At 39.3% G+C, this 18,366-nt stretch overlaps 1 protein-coding gene across 1 annotated transcript in view; it reads right to left on the bottom strand.

The window, feature by feature from the left end:
* LOC149791851 (glycerol-3-phosphate dehydrogenase [NAD(+)], cytoplasmic-like) overlaps positions 1–18,366 on the bottom strand; it is a 49,906-nt gene that overhangs the window by 11,582 nt on the left and 19,958 nt on the right. Inside the window, exons 6-8 of the mRNA XM_089970359.1 lie at positions 17,260–17,380; positions 11,304–11,413; positions 9,170–9,276 (exon numbers count right to left, since the gene is read on the bottom strand). Coding sequence (XP_089826485.1) covers positions 9,170–9,276; positions 11,304–11,413; positions 17,260–17,380 — 338 coding nt within the window. The remainder of the gene's footprint in view (positions 1–9,169; positions 9,277–11,303; positions 11,414–17,259; positions 17,381–18,366) is intronic.

Consider the following 18,366-nt stretch of genomic DNA (forward strand, 5'->3'; position numbering starts at 1 on the left):
CCGAAATTTCATATACATGTAATTTTCTCGTATATGAAAAAAATTTATTTAAAAGTATGAATAAAACAAAATAAAATGTATTATCATTTTGGAGAAGAATATGAACATTACAAGATGGCTACTGAAATTTTATGTATTTTTCTCGAGCACGAAAAAGTAGTTATTTCTTCTTAAAAGTACGAAAAATAATGTACAAAAAGTTCATTCAGGGATCACGTAGGGCTTCACCAATGTCGCAGACTTGGATTTTTTCCCCTTATTGGTGGAAAAATATACCATCTGGCAATTTTTTTTATTGGCAAAATTGTTGGCTGTTTAAACTTGCATATACAACCATTTGTTTGGACTGGAGAAATTCAGAGGCCCCATGAAAGAAAGCCGCAAACTGGATATAAAATGCGCTGAAATTTATCTATTGTTACATAAACAAATTCTTTGTCCATATTTACAAATCATCTAAACAGTGCATTTTTATATCATAATCCGCTTTTCTTGACATCTAGCATGACTAATGTATGTTGTGAGATATCGGCTTTTTTGTTGTTGACAATTCTGGTAGGTAACAGAGATGAACCGGATGAGTCATTATCTCGTAATCTATATTTCATTGGATTTTCAGCTGCTCACTAGTTAACTGTACCCAGATATAACAGCTTGCTGAAATTTCAAAGGAAACATATTACCTTTGAAGTACCGATTGTTATGAAAACGTGCTCAGCAAATGGAAAAAGATAATCAGTCTCAATCATACAATACAGTTATTTGATGTTGCCACCACAATATGAATTGGGCATTTGCTTGGTTCTCCAAAGGTCGCCTTTAGCAGTGACTTCAAAATAACACATGCACCCTTCATCTAAGAAAGCTGACTACAATCTTCAATAAAAACAAAGAACTTTTCTTCAAAGGAAGTCAGTACCTAACTTAAATAAAAGTAATGGAATCTGATGGATTTTTGCATTTTCCAACATGACTGGAACAAGTTAACTGTGCTGTGAAAGTTTCCTTTTTGCAGGGAATAAGTTTATCTTACGAACGCTACCAACAATGGCTTAAAACGCAAACTTACTTTTACCAACTTGTGACCTACTGAAAGTAAACATGCTTCGTCATTCGTTACGTGATTGTGCTTTTGTTTTTCCACTGAATTCAGACCAATATGACCTGTGACAAAATTAGTGAATATATTAAATCTGTGTGTGTGTGTGTATTTTTGATGGAATCACTTGTATTGTGGATTCATTGTATATGATGAGATTTGCGGGTGGGTACATGGCGTTGATACTCTATTCATGCTATGCATTTGACATGTAGATATAAACAGTATTCACATATATGTACCAATTTGTGGTTCTCTAAATAAAGTAAACTATTATATATACCTTCTCTTTTCACTAAGGCATATTTCTCATTTAATATGCATCAATTTAAGATGGTAACTGTGCTGACGAAGCACATATTTTACCCACATTTAATTACCTACCCCATCTGCTATTTTTTCTTCAGCTAACTGACCTGGTTGCTTATAACAAGGTTTGGTCTATAACATGGTTGGGTTCTAGGGCTCCCAACTACCGTATTATAGCGATACCTCAATCTGATGCAAAAGAAATGATTTTTTTGTTGTTGTCCTTCTTACTTTCCAAAGCAAGTATTATATACATTTATACTCAGGGTTTTTAAAAAGAATGATACTGATTGACACTATTTCATACTGAAGAAATATATTAATATCATTTCAGTCAATGAGCTGGATTCAAACATTAGTCCCTGAGAAAAAGGAAAAACGCTTTCGATGCATTTTTATTTTATACACTAGTAATTAAGTGGAATGCAAGGGCACATTGTTATTACTGAATAAAGCATACAAAAACTGATGAATAAGCAACCTTCAGACTGACATGTTTTCTTCAAACCCATTATTACCAGCTCCATCTGATGCGACACTTTGTTATAAGTAGAAATTGTCCACTCTGCATGAAGTAACTGAAACCCATGTTAATGACACCATTCCATTCAAGTGGAGCATTGATAACAAGATTTGCCGATGGCCACCATGGTTTGCATGTTGGAAGTCAATGCAGCAGCATTTTTATTTAGGAACTGCTACAAATATTTAGAGTGTTTTAGCAAAAATCCATGCTGATACAACCATATATTTAGAGTGCTTTACTAAAAATCCATGCTGATTTAGCCATCTATTTAGAGTGTTTACGAAAAACCCATGCTGATACAACCATCTATTTAGAGTGTTGCAGTAAAATTCCATACAACCATCCATTAAGAGTGCTTTATTAAAACTCATGCTGATACAACCATCAATTTAGAGTGCTTTAATAAAAACCCATGCTGATACAACCATCCATTTAGAGTACAGCAGACCTGCCAAGCCTAACAAGACCTTCTCAGTAAGGCAGTCATTGTTTTGGTGTAAATTATACAAGTTTTTATTAAGGTGTAAAAAAATATCATTTACTGCTATTGTCAAGATGGAAAACATGCATTGTAAAGTCCAGAAGTATGATTCAAGATTGATGCAGCAATGTTAATCATTGTGTTCAAGTAGGCCGAATAAATGCTTCAAGTTAATTTGAACCATAATTACCTACAGTACAGTTTCACAAACTGCTGTTCCAAAACCATACGGAGCTCAATGGCTTCTTGCTATCTCTCAACTTGATGTAATCCTTAAAAACATTAAATTTCACGTTGGTCATGTTGATGCCAATCATCTTTACCACCATGTACCATACTCAAATGAATGCATTCTTGTCCTTACTGCATTTTCCCAAAAATCTGAATATTCCCTTTAATTCTTCTGTACTGAGTATTAAAGCGTTTTCAGACGTTTATTTTCTCTTTCATTATGAAAATGTATTGCTTGATGGATGCCATTTTTAAAACAAATAAGCAACAGCTTGATCATACAGATGGTTTGCATCACAGAATATGAGTAATTTAATGCATCTGAGAGACTCCTGTAAAGTTAGTCTCTTTCCCTGACCAACTCCACTGAATCTAATGTGAAACCCAGATCTAAATCAAACATGGACAACCATCGTATTTCCATAATGTGGGCTTTTATTCTGTAAGCACATATTTTAAGGGCAATTTCCATAAGACTTACAGCAGAATCATCAGGGTTTGCATGTTAAACAGAAGAACAAAAAGATTTTCATGATGGCAACCAAGGCAGCCACTTCTTGAGGTAAGATTGGTAACATTGGAATATACAGAAATTATATATACTCCAAGAAGTGTTTTTACTGAAAACCCCATGTTAATATGACAGATGCTGCTTTTGGGTTTAACTCCATTTTGCAGCATATCAGAGGTTATACATGGTGGCTGGGATAACTGGTAGAGGTAGATCCCGGGAAAACCCCGGTAAGAGCCACTGATCCATAGGAAACTAATGGCAAGCTTTCTCACATACCCACACCAACCAAGATCAAGACTCAAAGCATCACAGACAGAGGTTCATCATTGGTGACTCGGTCTCGAAAGACCATGCGAATAGCGCCCTTGGGGTGTTGTCTGTCTCTGTTGGCATCGTCTGCTGTGGCTGTGCAGGCCTATACGTGAGTGACAGTCCCTACTGCAGTTGGTGCAGACATACTGGGAAGTCTGCGTTACTGTGGTTGCTGTTGCGTTCTTCTTTCTCTTACGTTTCTCTGCCGCCAACGGGCCTCTCCTCGCATCAGCGACTGATATGCCATTGTTTACCATCAGTCTCCAGGTGCCTCGGTCCTCAGCCAGCTCTTCCCAGCCATCGGGTGAAATGTTGCATGCCTTCATGTCCCTCTTGCACACATCTTTGAAACGGAGTGAGGGGCGTCCGACTCTTCTCATGCCAGTGGCCAGCTGTCCATATAAGATGTCCTTTGGCAGCCTTCCATCCTCCATGCGTCGGACGTGACCCAGCCATCGAAGGCGGCGTTTAATTAGCAGGGAGTACATGCTGGGGGTACTTGCACGCTGCAGGATCTCGCTGTGTGGAACACGGTCTTGCCAGCTGATTTTCAGGATGCGTTTTAGGCACCGTATATAGAATGAGTTGAGCCGGCGTTCTTGCCTCATGTAGGTACTCCACGTCTCACTTCCATATAGAAGGGTGCTGAGAATGCAGGCCTGTTAGACTCGGACCTTGGTGTGCTCTGTCAGCGCGTTGTTTTCCAAAACCCTCTTTGTTAATCGAGCCATGATGGTGTTTGCCTTTCCAAGCCTTCTGTCCAGCTCCATATCAATCGAGAGAGTGTTGCTGATGGTTGACCCTAGGTAGGTAAAGTTGTTGACTGCTTCCAGGGTGACACCGTTGATTTTGACTGAAGGGGCAATGGTGGTATCTTGCACGCTGACATTTGTTTTTTCCAAGCTGATTGTGAGACCAAACTGCGTGCAGGCAACAGCAAAACGGTCTCCCAGTCTCTGGAGGGCTTCCTCAGTGTGGGCCACAAGAGCTGCATCATCTGCAAAAAGCATCTCCCTGATGAGCACAGCTCTCACTTTGGTCTTTGAGCGCAGTCGTGCCAGGTTGAACAGCCTCCCATCGGGCCTGGTGTGTAGATATATTCCATCTGTGGACGTGTCGAAGGCGTAGGACAGGAGCAGGGAGAAGAAGATCCCAAAAAGTGTTGGTGCCAGCATGCAGCCCTGCTTCACACCACTGTTAATTGGGAAGGAAGTTGAGGATGATCCATCATACAGGACTGTTCCCTTCATATCTGCATGGAAAGAGATTATCATGCTGAGGAGTTCTGGGGGGCAACCGATCTTACTCAGAAGTTCAAAAAGGCCCTTCCTGCTGACCAAGTCAAAGGCCTTGGTGAGGTCGATGAACATCATGTAGAGTGGTTGAACTTGCTCTCTGCTCTTCTCTTGGAGTTGTCGTAGGGAGAAGATCATGTCTGTCGTCGACCTGCCTGCTCTGAAGCCGCACTGTGATTCTGGGTACACACGGTCTGCCAGCAACTGCAGCCTGTTGAGTATGATGCGGGCGTACACTTTACCAACAATATTCAAGAGCGAGATCCCTCTGTAATTATTACAGTCACTGCGGTCGCCCTTGTTTTTGTAAAGGGTCACAATTGTGGCATCACGCATGTCTTGGGGGACTACTCCTTCCTCCCAGCAGCGGCAAAGTAGCTCGTGCAGTGGTTTAATCAATGCTGGTTTTCCACGTTTGATAGCTTCGGGCGGGATGCTATCACTACCTGGTGCTTTGTCGTTTGGAAGGCAGTTGATTGCTTTGCTGAGCTCCTCTAAGGTTGGCACTTTGTCGAGCTCTTCCATGGTGGGCAGATTCTTTATGCTGCTGAGGGCTGCATCAGTGACTGATGTTTCTCGAGAGTATAGTTCTGAGTAGTGCTTCACCCATCTGGCCATCTGTTGCCCATGGTCTGTGATCTTCTCTCCCGTCAGGGATTTCAGGGGAGTGACCCCTTTCACTGTGGGGCCTAGAGCCTTCTTGATGCCACTGTAGATGCCTTGGATGTGTCCGGACTCAGCACTGCGCTGGATCCCTTCACACAGTTGTTGCCAGTACTCGTTCGCACACTGTCTAGCAATGCGTTGGGTGTTACTTCGGGCACTTCTGAGAGCAGCAAGCGTCCATTCATTAGGGCATTTTTTGTAAGCTATGAAGGCTTTTCGTTTCTCCTCGATTTGTGGTTCCATCCTTGATAGGTGTGCATTGAACCAGTCCTTGCTGGGTCGTTCCTTCTTGCCAAACGTTGACATAGCCGTACTGTAGATGGCACCCTTCATGGCATTCCACTTGGCTGTAGCGTCATACTCAGGCAGGTCCTGGAGAGCCTTGTTCAGGGCAGACACATACTCCTCCACCTTGGCAGGGACTGACATCTGTGCAGTGTTTATGCGAGGACGTCCTTTTGGTTTTGAGCGGTGTAGCGCATGTGGCTGTAGTCGCACTCTGCTGCTCACAAGGGCATGGTCGGAGTCACAGTCTGCACTGTGGTAGGTTCTGGTGGAGAGGACGCTGTTAAGGGCAGAGCGCCTGGTGATGACCAAGTCGAATTGGTGCCAGTGATGAGATCTGGGGTGTTTCCATGACACTTTGTGTTGTGGCTTACACTTGAAGAAGGTGTTTGTGATGCACAGGCCATGGTAGGTGCATAGCTCCAGCAGTCTCTGGCCGTTTTCGTTGGTCTTTCCAGTGCCATGATATCCGAGGCAGGTAGGCCATGACTCGTGGTCCGCACCTACTCTGGCATTAAAGTCGCACACTGTCTAGCAATGCGTTGAGGCGGGCGATAGTTGGCCAGTGGGACACGATGATCCCTCCCACCGTCAAAGCTGGAGTCTACTCTGGCATTAAAGTCGCAGAGGAGGAATGTGGTTCATTTTTGGGGCATCCTTTGATCTGTTCGTCCAGCTGCCCATAGAACTGATCCTTCACGTCTTCTGATGACGTGAGGGTTGGGGCGTAGACACTGATGATGTCGACAGGACCTGAAGTAGTGGTGAGGCGGATGGACAAGAGACGCTCAGTGCCCCCTGTGGGAGGTTCAACCGAGGCCAGGAGATTGTTTTTGATGGCAAAGCCCACTCCGTGCTGACGGGGCTCCTCAGGTTCTCGACCCTTCCAGAAGAAGGTGTAGTTTTCCTCTCTGAGGGAGCCACTAGAGGCGAGCCTGGTTTCCTGGAGGGCAGCTATGCTGATATTTAGTCTGGTGAGTTCTCTATTGATGATGGCCGTCTTTCTGGTGTCGTCCACTTCTCTGAGGTCGTCGGAGATGCCTGTACACATGGTGCGCACATTCCAGCTTGCAAATTGAAGAGCTGGAGTCTTCTTTATTGGTTTCTTGTTTCTTTTGTCTGGTGTGGAATTACCGTCTGCTTGTCATGCTGAACAACACACTGAGCTCCAGACACCCACTGGAGCAGGCAGACGATGGCGGGTCAACACCTTATTGACCGGGGGCTGCCCGGCTTGAGGCGGGCGATAGTTGGCCAGTGGGACACGATGATCCCTCCCACCGTCAAAGCTGACCCGTGGTGCCCCTTCCCTACGCCAATCGGGTGGGACTTATAACCCGTAAACTGTCAGCTTCCGTGTTGTTTCCTCACTCAGTAGCGAGACTGGAGTGTCCTCTCCAGGGCGCAAGCCTGGGCGTGGAGTATGGAGATCCTGGGCTGCCCAGACGTCAGGATCCCCCTCTCGTCCTTGCTGGTGGGGTCCAGAGGAATGCTGAGCATGACATTTGGCACCAGTTTGGATGCAGAAGCTGCCAGAAGGAGGTCGTAGTCGACCCCCAGCCGCCTTAGGGGCTCCACTCCTGATTTTCTGTCTGGGTTTACTCCCGTAGCCTTTCCTTCTCCCGAAGATATCCACAAGGCAGTGGAGCCATAATCCAATGGATGGGACTTGGTTGGTTTTGAATCAGAGTTTCCTTCTCCTAGATGAACTGCCTGACAAGGCTAACGAGCTTCATCTGCCCGGGTTTGGGGTCAGAGTTTCCCTTCTCTTAGACTGGTTGCCTGCCAAGGCTAATGAGCCCAGTCTGCCCACCCAGTTATACCGCCGGGTACTCGGTCGCGCCACACAGCAGGCTCTGTTAAAACAGGGGGCACTGCGTGAAGGTGCTGCTGTGGACACAATAGTGTAGGAGAGGCCATATGCAAGTAACCTCCCGCCCAAAAGAGCGAGACAGTGGTCCTGCGGCAATCACTACACCTGGGAAGGAGAGGCTATGAGAGACACTTCACTTTCCTTTGGCAAGCGGGACGTCAGGCCCAGGCCACGCACCCCCAGACAGAGGTTAGATGGCAGTAATCGATAAAGGCAAGTCCTTTAGACCACATGACCACGATTAATGTGCACTTTTATATTATTTTTATTAATGTTTTTTTTTATAGAACAATAATTATTATTATTTAAAGGACACTATTTAGTATATTCTTTATAGAACACTGTTATATTCTTTATAGGACACTTATATTCTTTATAGAACACCATTATATTATTTATAGAACACTGTTATATTCTTTATAGGACACAAGTATGTTCTTTACAAGACAATATTATAAAAAAATTGTAGGACACTTATTATTTATAGGATATTATAATTGTACAGGACATTTATTATTTATAGGATATTATAATTGTACAGGACATTTATTATTTATAGGATATTATAATTGTACAGGACACTTATTTTTTATAGGATATTATCATATTCTTTATAGGACACTATTATGTTCTTTACAAGACAATATTATATTATTTATAGGACACGATTCTATTTTTATATGATACTATTATATTATTTATAGGACACATATTTTTATAGGACACTATTATATTATCTGTATGACACGATTGTAATGTTTATAAGACACTATTATATTTTTTGCAGTACATCATCATTTTGTTTACAGGAGACTATATCTATCATAGGACAGTTATATTTGCTTTAAAGGAATTTTTTGTCTGTAAGTATACAATGGAAGACAATGAAAACTCATTTCCAATTAAGATAGCCATAGAGTATGTATTAACTACTAAATTTTATCCAACTGGCATTTGTTGAGTAACATTTCAAGTTTTATGCATATGAATGAAAAGAATAATATCAATCAGTAATAATTTAGTTTTATATGCAATGCATTAGAAGAAAAAACAAAAAATTTACTAAAATATAACCAATGTTGACAGAAATTATAATACAATTATCCCTATTTTAACAAGATTTTATGGTCGAGTGGTCTAAAGCGCTCTCCGTTACGGATCACTGCCATCTCACCTCTGTCTGCATGGGTTCGAGTCTCGGATTCGGCCAATGTGGATATGTGAGAAAGCTTGCCAGTAGCTTCTCGAGGGTCGGTGGTTCTTTCCGGGGATTTCCCGGGTTCTTCCTCCACCATTAATACTGGCCGCCATGTATAGCCTATCGTGTGCTGAAAAATGGCGTTAAACCCTACAACAACAACAACAACAACAAGATTTTAAGTATTCCGTAAACTTTTAACTGGAAAGATATTCTCCCATGGCACTATGTAACAGGAAGAGTGAAAAAATGACAAATGGATCAGAGTTAGTGACTATATATATCTTGCATTAAAATGCCAGAACATGTAATGTTCAACCCCAAAAAATAAATCTGTTACATTCATAGATGTGTTAGAATGTTGTTTCTTTGTACAGTACCTTTCAGTGAGATTCTTCTGTTCTAGCATACTGTAGATCTCTCTGGCCACAAGTGGTCCCTGGAAACTCTGACCATGGAGAATTTCTTTCTCAAGCTCCTTCAAAGTCTGGAAATACATAGAAAAATTTCAAATTAAAAAATGTACATAACTTGATACAAAACTATACATTTCATTCCGACTAAACAACTTAATGATAACATGCTTGCTTCACTTCTCTGTATTCCTGAATTCAATCCATAGTACCACTGGCATAGTGCTGCTCATTTAAAGCAGACTGGCCAAATATTTTGGTTCCAATACTACAACCATTCTTAGACATTATGAATTGCACTTTATCTTCTATATCTGAAAGTATTTATGTAGCAAATTTATAATCTAGATGAGACTGATTTCATATCTTCATATCTAACAAATCTGAAACCATATCCACAAAGAACAGCCTAATGAAAATGATAAGCAGCTACAGAGCTGTGACATAGACTTTCAACCACTCAGGTGGCCTAAGTGGTTAGAGCACCTGCCTCTGACGCATGAGGTTGTGGGTTCACACACCGACCAAGTCATACCATGACTTACAAAAATGGTACTAGCAGTTGCCTTGCTTGGCACTAAGCATTAAGAGGTTAGTGTTAGGACTGGTTGGCATGGTGACAGGATAATGTGACTGGGTGGGACACCATGCTACATGTCATCGGCATGATGCCCCACTGCTTGGCATCACTATAATCTGCCACACTGCAGACACTGTAGCGATATGACTGGAAAACTGTTAAAGCTACATTAAAAACTAAAATCACACACACACAGGCTTTCATTCAGGTCAAATAAAACTCAGTACATATGCACTGTGTACACCATGCAAGGTATCTATTGTGATAACAGCTACACTAGAAATGAAGGAAGACTGATAAATATACCAACACAAGTTCCACGAATAACACATTAGATATGTGTGCATGTTTGGATTTTTAAGGTAGCTTTAATTTTTTTCAGTCATATCACTATGATGTCTGCAGTGTGGCAGTTTATCATGGTGGAGACACATAGCATCATGTACCACCCAGTCACATTATCTTAAACCAGGCCAACCAGTCCTAACACTAAACTCTTTATGCTGAGTCTATAGCAAGGCAGCTGCTACTACAATTCTTTGGTATGGCTCGGCTTGGGTTTGAACCCGTGACCTCCAAAATCCAAGGCAGATGTTCCAACCACCAGGCCACTGGAGTGGTCCAACACATTATACACCTACCCCATGTTTAATAGTACTCTATGAAGGCACTATTTGGGTATGGTGAACTCTGAGATTACTGACCAATGGGTCTAAATAATGTCAGCCTTTGGTTAAAGTACACAGTACTGAACTAGATTTAAGGTGCAAAACTATTATTTTCTTATCAGACTTACCATGATCATGACCTCTGACCTTTAGACCCCAGAATCCAAAGATTTCTTTATTAATCCAAGTGCAGGCGATTTCCCGCATTTGGTCAAGAAACATACTCCAGGGACACAATAAACCCTTACATCTGACCTTCTCACCCCAAAAATGACATGGCTCTTCCATACCTAAAGTGAAAGCCCTCCAAAAACTTGGGCCAAGGTGCATGGGCTGAATATAAAGTAATTACACAAAAACAGGTTTCTTCTTTCTGTCAAAGTGACCCTAACCTTTGACTTTTTGATCTCCAAAACAAATGGCATCTTTCATACCCACTATGTAGGTCATCTACAAACACTGGTGAATATAAATGCTTAAAAATCAATTGTCGTCCAGAAACCATTTTTCTTGCTTCATTTATTGACCTTTTGACCCCCAAAGCAAAAGGTTCTAATAATTTAACATGTTGCTTTTATACTGATGATCAAACATGCTGCTTTTGTATCAATTTGATTTAACATGTTCTTTTGTACTAATGATCTAACATGTTTTTGAACAGAAATATAAGAAATATAATTATTCCATCATGTGCTTCTGTCTGAGAATGATCATTTTCATATTTAGTTTTTGCTAGAGACTTGTTCCTGCCTAAAATTCAAACCCTCTGGTGATATTTTTCAGTCGGTCATGACAAATATGTTGAATTCTTAAGCTGTCATATAATGTGCAAATTGGAAAACTCTGCTGTTACCTTTTCTGACTGAACCACCGCTTCTCCCAGCATTCTGTTTCTGCCTCCATGACATGTAGCTACCAAATCGGCCACTCCACAACTTTCAAAAAATGTCTCCCTTGTACACCCTTGAAGTAAAAAATAATTTTTATATAAAAAATACAAAAACCACTGTAGAGAGAACATCCATGGTGCTCTAGCTTCCTTATCACAAAATACACCAAGACTGAAAAATATTTTGCTTTCCTGCCCACAGCAGCAAGATATATATGATAAAATAAAAATTAAAAAAAAAAACACCAAGGCCAACCAGTTCTGCAGAACCTATTGTCTACCTTTTATCTGTGCAATGGCTTATCTCCCCTGTATCTAATTAGCAAATACTTATGACATCGTTAGACCTCTTGCCACTATGGAAAAAGTGACAAACATGTTTCATCATGGTAATGCTGGTGAGGCAGAAACACAAAACCTCAACACTAAAGAAGTTATACTAATGTATATTTAATCACATGCAGTGATTCTAGGTAGTGGATTACTGTATTTTCTGAGAAATAACCTTGATATTTCACTGGAGTAAAAAAATATAATTTTTCAATGGCTGTTAATAGACATGTTATAACCATGATATTAGGAGTTATTCTCAGATGCTTGCATATTTGAGTGGTTTATATCATTGCCTTCCATTAAAGACAACCTGTGTTCAAATCCAACAAGGCAGATATTATTTATTTTTCTTAATGTGTTATTATACTTTGAATAGGGAAGGAGAATAATGTAACTGCTTATATTATCTTTCCAATAAAACACAACAAAAACATAAATGGAAAACCGCTGACATCACAGGGGATCCAGTAAGAAATCTGCTACTTCAATCTGTTATATTGCACATCTCATTAGCAAATAAATTTGAGCATAAAATTAAAAGAAAATTACTTGCAACAAGTGAATAACAGATATATTTCATCTCGTGGGTGAAAAAACATCTTTTCAATTTTGGCTATGCCACTCATGAAAATACTCAATTTTTAAACCACTTGATGATATATCCATAATTCACTTGTTTGAACTAACAGTGTTCAATTTATTTTTCAAATGTCATTTCATTACAGTAAAATCACATTTAGTGACGGAAAAATTCTAGGACTTGTGCTTTTTCCAGATTCTGCCTTTACAGTTGCTGATGTCTGCTAGCATAACAGATTCATCAGGTTGTATAACTGATGTAAAATGACTATATTTATTATGAAATACGAAGAACAATTGAGAAATGATGCTTGCTTAGTCTTACGAGAACATCATCATATAAATAGCAGAATTATGAAAAAATTACAAAATATTACTAAAAATGGAATAAAAGACAGACACAAAATGGAAAATTTGATATTGCACCTCTTTTTTTTCTGGGACTGTAGATAACTAAATATGTCAATATTTTTCAGGGTAAAATCCATGAACTACTGATTTTTTTTAAAGCCCCATTCAGGTCACCTCTGATCTTTTCCTTCAACCTATAGCAGCCTGTACATTATTATTCTGGTAACAAGTTCTTCTGCTTGGACACAATGTTAATGTATTGTTCCTATTATTTTGAACACTTGCTTTTAGTTTTTCAGCTGTAGGAATACTTACAGGAGCATAGCATACATGTTCCAATGACCCTAACAAAATCTGTGCAAGTCTTAAACTCTTTTTTCCCCTGAGCTACTGCCTTTCTTTCTTTTTTATGCTTGCTTCTTTTTTTCCTGAACCTCAGGCAATACTTAAGTAAATTTGAACCGCTCCGGTGGCCTAGTGGATAGAGCGTCCGCCTCGGATGCGGGAGGTCGTGGGTTCGATCCCCGGCCGAGTCATACCAAAAACTTACAAAAATGGTACTAACAGCTGCTTCGCTTGGCGCTCAGCATTAAGAGGTTAGTGTTAGGACTGGTCGGCCTGGTGTCATGATAATGTGACTGGGTGGGACATCATGCTACATGTCTGCGGCATGATGCCCCAGTGCTAGACATCACTATAAACTGCCACATTGCAGACATCGTAGCGATATGACTGGAAAATTGTTAAAGCTACGTTAAAAATCAAAATCAAATCACATCACAAGTAAATTTGATGAATCCAAATTATTTTTAGTTGTTTAAAATTTACAGCATAAAGTATAAATAATTCTCGATATGATTTTATTAGTTAATACAAAAAAGAAAAAGAAAATTATAAATTGTACCTCACCTTCAAATACAACTGGATTAATTTAGAGAAATCACATCTCATAAATCCCCCATTTATATCAAGACCAGTGATTTCTTGAGGATTTCCATTGATAACATATCTCACTAGTCCCCAGTTTATGTAAAGACCATTCATTTATGGAGGATTTCCATAGATAACATCTTGGTGTATATCCAAAATCCCCAGCTCACGTAAAAACCTGTGATTTCTTAGAGGATTTCCATAGATAACATCATTTATATCTCCCAAACCCAAGTCTATGTAAAGACAGTGATTTTTTGTTGATTTCCACAGATAACATCATGACATATCTCACTAGTCCCCAGTGTATGTAAAGACCATTGATTAATGACATGAAGATATTTCCTGCTGTTTTTTTCTCATGAGAAATAGATACATGTTCCACACTAAATTATTTGCTTATATCCATTTGATGCCGTAATTACTATCAGACAAAATGTCAAAAATCACTCAAATGCAATGTGTAAACTTGCTTTACACTAGTGTTAAATTAACTTAAAACCACAAGACACATGAACTGTCAAAAGGAAGAAAGCATTTGACTGTTTCCCAAGGCAAAGATATTACAAGGATTCAATTCCTGTTGAAAGCTTGTTTGTGAAGAAAATTCTGGCAGTGAAGAATTTATTTACATTTTATAGTATACAAATTTTTTTCAGCTTACTAAAAAGGTTTGGTGTTACAAGTCAAGGAGTGTGTGTGTCAGTGTGTGTGGGAGAGGGATGACATCTGCAGTTAACTGGTTACCAAGTTTTGTTACTGGTTACTGCCAAAACTCAAACCATCATCAGCTAGCAGTTAAGTCATTACAGCTCAAGTCTCAAATGTAAATGTTGCTGCTCAGATATCTAGTATAGGTGCCACAGCAGCCACCTTGAAAATCTTGTTATTGCTACTTCTCCTGAATGGATGATCAAATCACCAAGCGGTTTTAAATGAAAGACATCTTGTGATGTTTAGATGGTCCCACAGGAAAATGGTGCTGATCTGTCATTCATTATGGCTTCTTCTTCAGTCATCATGAAAAAAACTTGTTATTCCTCCTGAATGGATAGTCATATCAACATGGGCTTTCACCCGATACTTCTTATGTCTAACTGGTGCTAAATGAAAAAGGTTCCATTTGGACATCCAATATGGCTGCCCGGGTTGCCATCCTGAAATTTTGTCATGGATCCTCCAACTTTTGAACGGATTGTCAACACCAGTTTTCACTGAAAGACTTTTTATGATTTCTAGCTGGCCCTAAATGAAAGTGATGGGAATCTGATGTACTGATTTGATCTTCAACATGGCCACCATCTTTAAAGACTTATCACTACTTCTCCTCAATAAATAACCATGTTGACATGGGGTTACCAAAAGAAAACTTTTTATGGTATCTAACTGGTCATTAATAAAAATGGTTCTGCATGGACATCCAATATGGCCACCACAGCAGCCATCTTCAAAATCTTGTTATGGTTACTCATTCAGAGTGGAAGGTCATATGAATATGGGTTTTTCAATCAAATATTTCTTATGATGTCCAGTCAGTCTTAAATAAAAATGATGCTGATCTGATATCCAATATGGCCACAATTGTTTTAAAATATTGTTATTGCTACTACTACTGAATGGAAAGTCATATCAGCATGGGGTCTTAAAAGACATCTTGTGATGAGTAATTGGTCGTAAATGTAAATGTGGTAACCCAGGGGACCAATATAGTCACCATAGTGGCCAGCTTTAAACTTTTGTTATCATGAAGAACGGACACTTCAATGGATAGCTGTATCAACATAGTGTTTCAACTAAAACACCTATGATGTCCACTTGATCCTAAATCAAAATGGTGCCAATCTGACATCCAATATAGCCACCACAGCAGCCATCTTGTCACAGTTACGCCTTCTGAATGGAAAGTTGTATCAACATGGGGTTTTCAAAGGAGGACTTCCTATGTTTAGTAGGTCTTAACAAAAACTGACAATCAGTTATCAAATATGCCCACAAGAGTGGCCATCTTGAACATTTTATCACTACTCCTCCTAGCTGGTAAATCATATCAACACTGGATTTTCACCAGAAGACTTCTTATGTTGCCTGGATGCTACTAAATGAAAATGGTTTTGCTTTCACATCCAATATGGCCATCGTGGCACCATGGCATATCAGCTATTTTAAAAATCTTAATATTGTTACTCCTCCTAAATGTTAAGTCATATTGACATGGGAGGAAGGTTTCCACCAAAAGACAAATTATGATATATAATTGGTCTGGAATTAAATTGATGTTGAGCAGACCTAAAAGCTCTTGTGTGATTATGATCATATGAACATGAGGTTTTCATCAAAAGTCTTTTAATGGTGTCATGTTTGTCCCAAATGAAAATGGTGCTGATCTTGCATTCAATATGGCTGCCACAGTGCCTAATTAGACAGTCTTGTTGCCCTAGAGATGTTTCAACACTTGGCAGTTTAAAAGAACTGCCCTACCTTGAATTGCAATAAATACTTTTTGGCCAGTACTGCTTCATTCCTTTCGAGGAACTCTTGTTTTTTTGTTAGAGTACACTTCAGTAATACACAAGGCAAAAGCAATAGTTCCTACCAATTAATACCAACAAAACAGAATTGCTCACTTCAGTAAATATAGTTAAAATGAAGGAAATGAAAGGAAACAATGGGAAAAGATGCATTTCTGTGTATGAAAACGAACAAATGATAATACCTAAAAACTGAATAGCTGATAGCTGAAACATGAACAGAATGCAAATGAAATACTGAATGAATGGAAATGATGCACACAAAAATCAGATCTGGTACAGAGTCTGTAGCTACTGGTGATTAATTCCCTTAAAATGACCGCACTTATCAACTGCCAGGGCTCTAAATTAAGAAGCAGAGAAACAGAGCTAAAAATCATAAACCTGATGCTGAAGCCTTTATGAAACTGTCATGTGACTAATAACACCCATGTCTTGCTTATTCTAGACAAGAAAAATCAATACATGTTCAAACAATGCTGTACTGTTGTTCCACACAATACTGTATCTGATCTATGTTCCACACAAATACAGTATCTGAAATTTGTTCCACACAACACAAATATCTGTTGTGTTCAATACAATACAGTATATGATCTGTGTTCCACAAAGCACAGTATCTTATGTGTTTGACACAATGCAGTCTCTGATCTGTGTTCGATAAATACAGTAACTGATCTGTGACACAGAACAGTATCTAATCTGTGTTCTGATTAATACTGTTTCTGATTTGTGGCATTCTGATTAGATCTTATGCAAGTCACAATGGGGCTTCTACCATATCTGGGTACAAAACTGTATATGTGCAGTAATCTGCTACCAAAGCTGTGGTGGAATAAAACCATTGATGATGTACATGATAAACATATTTCAGAAACCTGAATATAGCACTTCTCTCACAAGCAGGTCAGGAACTCCTACCATAGCAGAGTACAAACTTTACAGAAATAGTAACCAAAGTTGTAATGGACTACAACCATTGATGAAAAGATAGGCAGCTTTCAAAAACTTTAATCTAGCACTTTGTTCATAGAACATTCAGATGTGCAGTTTTTAGCAACCATGGTTTAGTGAAAATTCTACAGCATAAAAAAAAATCAATTTCATTGTGATTAAAGTCCCACAAAATATGAAATAGTTTATGTTCCTGAATATCTGTAATGCACACTTGATGAGTCTGAAGTGAAAATTATTAGAACCTGGTATAAACATTTCTCCAAATGCTACCATTTCCATCAGTCCCAATCTGATTACAGCTGCTTTAGTGTTGTCACCCATCTTTAACCCATCCACAATGCCTGCTCCTATAGCAACTACATTCTGAAAGAAACAATATAATCAAATTAAAGATTAAATAACAGCCTAATTAGAAAGCTAAAAACATTGCAATTATAAATTAAATAACAGCCTAATTAGAAAGCTAAAGACAAAATAAAATTAGATATCAAATAACTAAAACAAAATGCTCAAAGCAAGATATAGCTACAGATCAAATAACTTGAACTGTACGATGATGGACAAATAACAAACAACAAAATCACTACCAACCTACCCTTAATGTTGTGCCATACTGACAGTCACATTGGACATAAGATCAGCACACCATATTCATTTTGAACCAACAAGACATGCCTTATGCTGATATGACCATCAATTTCTGGACAATTATCGGTAACATGTTAGATTGGCATAATTCTTCTTCACCAAGGATCAACCAGATACCATAAGAAGTCTGCTTCTGAAAACGTCATTTGATATCATGACTTCCCATTTGGCACTAGAGGAAACTGGATTTTCACAATGGCTACCAAGGTGGCCATATTGGATGTAAGATAAGCACCATTTTCATTATTACAAGACCAGCAAGACATCATAAGAAGTCTTCTGGTGTAAAATCCATCTCAAAATGATTTTACCATTTAGTTGTAAAAACAAGATTTTCAAAATGACCACTGAGGTGGCGATATTGGATTGTCAAGTAGCATCATTTAATTTAGAACCAACTAGAGCAGGAGAAAAGTTGGCCAACTGTGGGATTGAGGCACTAATTGGAGATACTAACAACCTTAAATCAGTCCCTGAAAACACATTTTTCATCATAAGCTTTCAAAGTGGATAGACTTTTCACTCATGAGATTCTCTCTACAACTGAAGGCTGAAATTCCTTTCTTCATATGACTCTCCCAACGTGTGCCAAGCATGAAGGAGGAGTCAGCTTGGGAAGGACTTTTGAGGGAAAATCATTACTAGATTGAGAAGATCATTAGCCCAGGACTTGTCCTACCTGAGTGGGGCTACCAGAATCA

Source organism: Sinohyriopsis cumingii, chromosome 9 (assembly GCF_028554795.1).
Source record: "Sinohyriopsis cumingii isolate HCF-2022 chromosome 9, ASM2855479v2, whole genome shotgun sequence".
In the NCBI taxonomy this organism is placed as follows: Eukaryota; Metazoa; Mollusca; class Bivalvia; order Unionida; family Unionidae; genus Sinohyriopsis; species Sinohyriopsis cumingii.